This window comes from Carlito syrichta, unplaced genomic scaffold (assembly GCF_000164805.1).
Source record: "Carlito syrichta isolate Samal-C Ts95f unplaced genomic scaffold, Tarsius_syrichta-2.0.1 Scaffold142889, whole genome shotgun sequence".
NCBI lineage: Eukaryota > Metazoa > Chordata > Mammalia > Primates > Tarsiidae > Carlito > Carlito syrichta.
Genome location: NW_007086985.1, coordinates 2515 through 10775, shown reverse-complemented (window position 1 = coordinate 10775; position 8261 = coordinate 2515). Strand labels below are relative to the sequence as shown.

General features: G+C 48.7%; 1 protein-coding gene across 1 annotated transcript in view; it reads left to right on the top strand.

The window, feature by feature from the left end:
• LOC110594814 (amyloid beta A4 precursor protein-binding family B member 1-like) overlaps nucleotides 1–7923 on the top strand; it is a 10587-nt gene extending 2664 nt beyond the window's left edge. The window contains exon 3 of the mRNA XM_021708538.1: nucleotides 7178–7923. Within this exon, the coding sequence (XP_021564213.1) occupies nucleotides 7178–7923 (746 nt within the window). The remainder of the gene's footprint in view (nucleotides 1–7177) is intronic.
• The last annotated feature ends 338 nt before the right edge of the window (nucleotides 7924–8261 follow it).

Here is an 8261-nt window from a genome sequence, read left to right as displayed (position 1 = left end):
TCAAGGGCCGGGAAGGGGACGTGGGTGGGGTAGGGAGGCAGGCCGCATGGATTCCAGCAGGGGTCTCGGGCCCGGGATCTGTCAAGCCGCATTCTGTTGCCCTCAGCGACCGAGGGGTGTGCCCTGGGACGTCTGTGTGCCCAGCTCAGCCTGGAGGCCTAGCACGAGCAGGAGCACTCATTAGGAGCTGTTTTCCCACTGCCAATTCAGAGGTTATTCCCAACCTGTTTTGAATCTGTGTGTCTCTTGCATTCTGAGCCCCTGCAGCTATATAGTCCAGCTCTCTCCCCGCTTCAAAGTCAAACCTCTTCTACACTTGCTGTCTTCATTTCCTTACTTCCCATTCATTCTTAACTCCACCCCACTCTGCCTTCTGTCCCTGATATCCACTGAGACTGTCCAGGCCAAGGTCACCCAAGACCTCCGTGTGGCAAACTCCAGTGGACACTTTCCTATTATTCCCTTTATCTTTCAGTAGTATTCAGTGGTGTATGTCAGTTCACTCTCCTTGAAGCATTTTCCTGGTTTCTCTCTTATGGCATTGTCTCTCCCTTCTCAATCTCATTTTCTTCCTCCTTCTCCTCTCTGTAGATGCTGGCGAGGTTTTTGGTTCTGTCCTGAACTGTAATCTCTCATTCTTTCCTTTCTCCCTGGATATTTTATTTACTCTCAAGGCTTGAAATTTCATCTATATGCTAATAATCCCCAAATGTATGTATCCTGTCCAGACTTCTTTCCTGAAATCCAGACTCGTATATTCAACTGTCCTCTTGACATCCCTTTGGAAGACCAACAGGAATTCTAAACCTATAGATTCCATCCTGAATTATCTTCTCTGGTTCCCCGTCTACCTTACGTCCAAATCTGTTCTTCTTTCAAATCTTAGAAATGGCTACTTTTCTATTAGTTGCCCAAGATGGAATCCTGGGCAAGATTTGAGATTAATCTCTCTCCCTTATCTTCTGCATCGAATTTTACCAACTTCTGTCCATCCACTACCTAACTATTTCTCAATTTCATTCACTGACTCCATCCCCATTGCTATCAAACTTAATCTGGACCACCATGTTTTTTTTGTTTGACTGCACCAATAGTGCATCCTCTTGCCTACCTCCCCTTAACTATGCTCAGCACAGCATCCAGAGCGATCCTTTAAAAAACGCACTCCAGTCTGGGCGACAGAGTGAGACTTCAACTCAAAACAAACAAACAAACAAACAACAAAAAAAACGCATTTGATCACTTGTTCATTCAACAGATATGATTTGAGCACCTAGTATATGCTAGGCACTGTGTTAGGTAATGAAGACATAATCATGAGCAAAATAAAACAAGTGTTTTTCCTGGCTTATTCATGAAACTGACAATCTAGGAGGGAAATCAAATAAAAATAACATTTACAAATGTAATAAATACCATTAAGAAAAGCTGTGTAGTGCCTTGAGTGCACACAAGAACAACAGCTAAACTGGTCTGAGGGATAGGGAGAATGGGTCCAGGATGGCTTCTCTGAAAGTATGCCATTTAAACTAAGATGTAAAGGATGAGTAGGAGTTAATCAGGCTGAGAGAGTAGGGAAAGAGGTCCCAGGCAGCAGGGAAATCATGTGCAAACACCTTGTAGAAGGGAATTGGATGATGTCTTTGGGGAATTAAAAGAAGACCACTGAGGCTGGAGAGCAGAGTGATGAAACTGGAGGTAGTGCGGAGGAAGGCAGAGACCAGACTGAACAGGACCATTTAGGTCACGTTAAGAATGTTGCCTTTAAGGTCTTCATACTTGGTGTAGATATTTGATGATAGAGGATGTGGAGAGTAGATGCAATTCATAAATTTTCTCAGAGAGAAAATTTTCAATACCTGGAGATGGGTTGGATATAGGGAGTGAGGGAGAAGGATGAGTCAAGGACGGTCCCATACTTATGGCTCACACGACAGGATGAGTGGTCATATCATTCCATGAGCCAGGATCCTGAAAGAGGACCAGTTAAGTGGTGGGAGTGAGAAACATGAATGGACATATTAGTTTGAGAGCCTTTTTAGACACCCAAGTGGAGATGTTGAGTAGAAAGTTGAATGTTTATGTCTGAAGCTCAGATGAGAATGGAGAAGAAAATTTGGAAATCATCGATTATATCTATCTATCTGTCATCTATCTATGGCCCTTGAAGCTGTGGGCATGAATGAATACCTATATTGAACATAGGATGAGAAAGAAAAAGGGGCATAAGAATAAGCTGTGAGAAACTCCAGCATGTAATGACCGATAGAGGAAGACGAGCCAGCAATGGAGTCTAAGAACCCAATAAACAGTAACCAGAAGTGTAATAAGAAAACCAGGAATTGCAGACTGTAGAAGCCATGGGTGAAAACTAGATGAGGGAGCATGGGGTCAGATACTGCTGAGAGGATAACCAAGATGAGGACTGTAAGTGTGGTTGAACTGAATGACATAGGGATTGTGTTGACCTTGGTAGGAGCTGTTACTGACTGAGTCATGCTGGGAGTGGAAGCAGTTTTGGAAAGGGTTGAGGAGTGAGTGGGAGGTGAGGAAGTGGCAACAGTGAGTAGAGATAACTCTTTCAAGAAGTTTGCCTGTGTCAGGGAGGGAAGAGATACATTAGTGAGTGGCTCTGGAGGAGTGTGGGGTCAAGAAATATTTTCTTTTCAAGTTGGGAGATAGTGGGTCCTATTGAGAAGGAGAAGAAGAAGAGAAGATAGATCAACAGTGGTGTAAAATTCCTAGAAAGGCACAACAGGAAGGATCCAAATTTTAGGTGAAACAATTGGTCTTAGGAAGCAGAGAAAAGGATAGGTTTTGAAGTTGGTAAACTTGTATGTTTGAGGATGTTCTCCTACAGATGGCTTCCCTTTTTTTGTGAGTTAGGAGGGGAGATTGTCATCTAAAAGAGGTGGCCCGAAGAGAATTGTGTTCTAGTCTCAGGCAGGCCTTTGCTGATGTCTGGGCTAAAGTAGGCCCTAGGCTCTTCTAATGCCCTGTTCTCCCCCCTTCATAATACTCAGTAATTTATTCAACAAATAGGAGTGCTTATGGGTGCTAAGCACTGTTCTAGACATTGGCATTACACTGCATTTTAATGACTTATTCAGTGGCTGTTTCTACCTAGACTGAGAACTCCTCCAGAGGAAGAATAATGTCTTTATTATTTATCCCTCTCCCCTGTGCCTAAAACAGTGTCTGGCATGTAGTAAACTGTCAGATGAGAAGACCCTTGACTTCGAGCAAGACTCACCCCTTACCCTTGTGGTCTCATGCTAGCTTCTTCAGACTTAGTGGCTACTTCTTTTATTTACTGCTCTGAGGGCTCTGCCCAGCTCCCTGCCTTGAGCCAGAACCCACTTGGTTCTTTGCATTCTTTGAGATGTTCCAGGTATTTACAACCCCAAAGACAGGGAGAGGTTGGGTTGTGCTCCTTCTTGAAAAAACTTGGCCGCTGGTCATCTTTTTGACCTCAAAAAGTGAGGGGATGATGACCACACTGCCTTGGGCTAGATGCTCAGCTTCAGCAGGTACAACAGAATTCCCCATTCCTCCTCCAGTACTTTCTGCCCTGGTGACCAGATTGGCCGGACTGCCCTGAAGTCAGCCTGGCTCTTCACTGTCCCTACCTTATGGTGCATACAGCCTTCTCAGAGCATACCTCCTAGGGCCAAAAAGATTGATCCCAGCCTGACCTTTGAGGAACCTGGCTTCAGAGGAGGGCTCTCCATCCCTAAGGTCACTTAAACTTGGCAGAGTCATGGGGTCCTCCATCTCTTGAAAGCCATGGAGATGCCACTGTTGAACAGTCTCCGAGCCAGGACATTGGTTTCAGCTAACTACTTCCCTTCTTCCTAGATCTCAGCCTTCACCTGTCCAGGACTCTCGTTCCAACTTACATCCTTTTCAGGGACCCTTTGGCATTCTCTGGTGCCCTCCTGAACAGTCCCTTTGTTCCTCCCCAGTCAATGGAGTCATTCAGCCTTTTTTGGTTTCTATTCCCAGCCATTTCTGAACGTCCTAGTTCCTAGTTCCTCCCACCCCTATGTCTGTCCCCTCCATCTTTCCTTTCTTTCCACACAACAGCCCACTCTGTGGCAGGCACACAGCAAGCTCTCCTTGGTCATGGGTATGCAAAATTGAGTAAGACATGACCTCAGACACTCAGATAAAATGTGGTGTTGTGAGACACAAAGGAGGGAATAGTCGCGTGAGGGTGAGGGGAGAACAGAAAAGACTGCTTAGGAGCTATGACCGCTGAGCTTGTTTTGAAATATAAGCAGAGATTCTAACAAGGAGAGACAGGATTCCAGGCCGAGGGAGCAGTGTACACAAAGACCCTGGGCTGTAAGAGTGTATGATGTGTTCCAGAACCCGCCACACTTCATGTGCCTGGGTAGAAGGTATGAAGGAGGCAAGAAGGGGGAGGAGGACTGAGAGGTCATAGGGGTTGCCTCAAGGGACTCTTGGATGCCCTGCTAATGAGCTCAGATGTTATCCTAAAGGCAGTGGTGAACCCTCTAATTTTCTGAAGCAGGGAGTGACACAATCTGGTTTCCATTTTTGGAAGATTACTGTGGTTCTGGGTGAAGGCAGAGCTGTCTATTTTTTTCTTCATGTATTCCAGTGACCATGAATTTTCTCACTGGCCAGGTGGAGCCACACTGAGCAGACCAACAGTTACACGTGAGGCAGACACATGGACAGACCCCTTTTTTCCCCTTCTTTTTACAGATGTATGCATAGCATCGTGCTAGGGTCTGAGGAACTAGAAATGATAGAAAGGCGAGCTGTGGCTCCTGCCTCAGGGCCACACATGCCACCTGGAGAGATGGGAGAGCCTTGCTAAGGCAGCCTGCAACACGGTGCTGGATGCAGAGAGAACTGGGGCAGTGGGTGGTTAGGGTAAGAAAGAGCTCCTTAGTGAGGGAATAGGGAGATAGGGAACTCTCAGATAGCGAGGAGAAAGAATCGTACTGTGGGAGTCAGAAAGGAAGCACTGTGGTGTTTGTTAGGGTGGTCAGTGAGGGAGAATTGCATGCTGGGAGAAGGTTCCAGTAGGAGGAGAGAACCCTGAGGACTTCAGGGGAGGAGAGAGTAGTATGGGCTGTCAGAGGGAGGACTCACAAGGAGGGCTCAGGATAAGAGAGAAGTGGGTAGTGGTTGGTCAGGGAGAAAGAACTGTGGGATGAACAGTGGGGTCCAGGGAGGGATATTTTATCATGGGGTCAGGGAAGGACAGTAACAAAACAGGGAAGACCAGGGAGAGTGGGGAGGTTGGAAGAGGCCTAAGGGTGGATCCCATGGGGCAGTGGGCTAGAAGGATGTGTAGGACTCATGTTGTGGAGAAGTTGACCCATGAAGGGCTTGTGAGGAGGAAGCCCAGTTGTGGAGCAGGAGATCCTCTTACTTGAAGGGCAGGTAGAATTCGGTTGAAGCACAGTAGCGTAACCAAAGTGCTTCCTAACTAGACTGGGCGAGGAGATGCCAAAGTGGGACCTGCAGGAAATGGGGGGAAGGGCAGATTCATGTCTTTATTCAACAAATATTTATGGGATTCCTGCTCTGTGCCAGGACTATGCTAGGTACTAGGCATGCTGTATTTTTAAAAAAGGCCAAAGCAGCTGGGCGTGGTGGCTCACACCTCTACTCCCAGCACTTTGAGAGGTGGAGGCGAGAGGATTACTTGAGCTCAGGGGTTCAAGACCAGTCTGAGCAACATGGCAAGACCTCATCTCTACAATAAATAAAAAAAATTGGCTGGACATGGTGGCACATGCCTGTGGTTCCAGCTACTCAGAAGGCTAAAGTGGAATCACCTGAGCCTAGCAGGTCAAGGCTGCAGTGGCCGTGAGCATGCTACTGCACTCCAGCCTGGGCAACAGAGTGGGATTCCAAAAAAAAAAAAACCAACAAAAAAAAGACAAAATCCTTACCAACATGGAAATTATAAATTATAGTCATGCCGGGCGCAGTGGCTCATGCTTGTAATCCCACCACTTTGGGAAGTGGAGCTGAGGGGATTGCCTGAGCCCAGAGGTTCAAGACCAGTCTGGGCAACTGGGTGAGATCTCGCCTCTACAACAAATCAAAAAAATTAGCTGAGCATGGTGGTGCATGTCTGTAGCTCCATCTACTTGGAAGGCTGAGGTGGAAGGATCTCCTGAGCCCAACAGATAGAGGCTGCAGTGGCTGTGAGTGTGCCACTACACTCTAGCCTGGTTGACAGAGCAAGACTCCTACTAAAAAAATTATAGTCATAAGGAGCCAATCATTAGACAATGTAAATGTTAAATGAGCTTATCAGATGGTGATAGGTGCTAGGGAAGAGTTTGGAGGTTGCTGATGAGGGGCCATGGTAGCATGCAGTTTTAAAATGGGTATTCAGGGAAGACTCACTGAGTAGGTAACATTTGCGTAATAACTTGAAGGACTGGAGAACCCACACCAAAGTCTCCTGTGGTGACCCAGGATGGGGCATTTTAAGGACTGGCGGGAGGCCTGGTGCCTGGAGGGGAGATATTTCTTGGAAATGTCACCAAAATGCAGCTTCAGTTGATGGAAGGAGCCATGACTTGGAGCTGAGGGCCCTAAACTCAGTGACCTGCCTTTCCAGTGCCATGCCCCAGGGGACTGGTTCTAGCTCATTGTCTCTGATCCTCACAGTCCCTAGTGTGGGGTAGGTTTGGGGGTTGGTTGAGCTCAGTGAGTTATGGTGATAGGAACACACACCAAGGAGCTCACAGTAGCGGGGCTTGAGATGGCAGTGTGGCAGGAGGAAAAGGACAGTCAGTGTCCAGTGACCACATGAGCCACTGTGCTAGGAGTGTCCCTGGCACAGTAAGCCCCGGGTGGATGAGCTAGGGGGCTGGGATGCACAGAGAGCCATTGTATGGAGCCTTTGCTGGTGGGAGCGGGGGCAAAACGGGTGCCGGCTGTGCCATCACAGAAAGCTCAGAGCTAGAGATTTGAGGATGGGGTGGACCTGGCCTGTGATGGAGATGATGGTGCCGGAATAGAAGTTGAACCCTGTTGTCCTCTTGGGACACGGAGCCATGTGTGCTGGCCTGCTGAGTATGGGAGATGAGGAGGCACAGGGCATAGTCCTGGGGATAAAGCAAGGATGCTGCTCTCCTGGCCCAGAAGCTCAACAGCATCTCCCCTCCCTACCCCACAGGATCTACCAAGGCCATGTCTGTTCCATCGTCACTGAGCCAGTCGGCCATTAACGCCAACAGCCACGGAGGCCCTGCACTGAGCCTGCCCCTGCCCTTGCACGCTGCCCACAACCAGCTGCTCAACGCCAAGCTGCAGGCCACAGCTGTGGGACCCAAGGACCTGCGCAGTGCCATGGGGGAGGGTGGTGGGCCTGAGCCAGGCCCCGCCAATGCCAAGTGGCTGAAGGAGGGCCAGAACCAGCTTCGTCGGGCCGCCACAGCCCATCGTGACCAGAATCGCAACGTGACCTTGACCTTGGCAGAAGAGGCCAGCCAGGAGCCCGAGATGGCACCATTGGGTCCCAAGGGCCTGATACACCTGTACTCTGAGCTGGAGCTCTCAGCCCACAATGCAGCCAACCGAGGGCTTCGAGGATCTGGCCTAATCATCAGCACTCAAGAGCAGGGGCCAGATGAGGGAGAGGAGAAGGCGGCAGGGGAGGCTGAGGAGGATGATGAGGAAGAAGAAGATGAGGAGGAGGAGGAGGAGGACTTGTCTTCTCCCCAAGGGCTGCCCGAGCCCCTGGAAAGTGTGGAGGCCCCCCCAGGGCCCCAGGCCCTTACAGACGGCCCCCGGGAACACAGCAAGAGTGCCAGCCTTCTGTTTGGCATGCGGAACAGTGCAGCCAGTGACGAGGACTCAAGCTGGGCTACCTTATCCCAGGGCAGCCCCTCCTATGGCTCCCCGGAGGACACAGGTACCTAATGGAGTGTGACATGGGCACTGGGAGGGCATGAGGGCAGAGGTTAGGTCTTCCATACAGAGGCTAGGGCCACCTGATGTGAGTGGCAGAGCGCTCATGTCCTCAGTTCTGGGCTTTCTCATTCAAGAGTGTTTGACAGTCTGGTGGATCTGTCCTCCAGGCATGCCTTGATGGATGGATGTATCCATTATGCATTCCATTATGGTTGATATGTAGACTAGTTTGTTTATTGGATACTTACTAACTAATTAGCCCTGTGTTCAGCATTTTTGGATTTAATCCTCACAATAATGCAGTGAGGGAAATACTATTATTATGCTCATACTACAGATAACAAAAA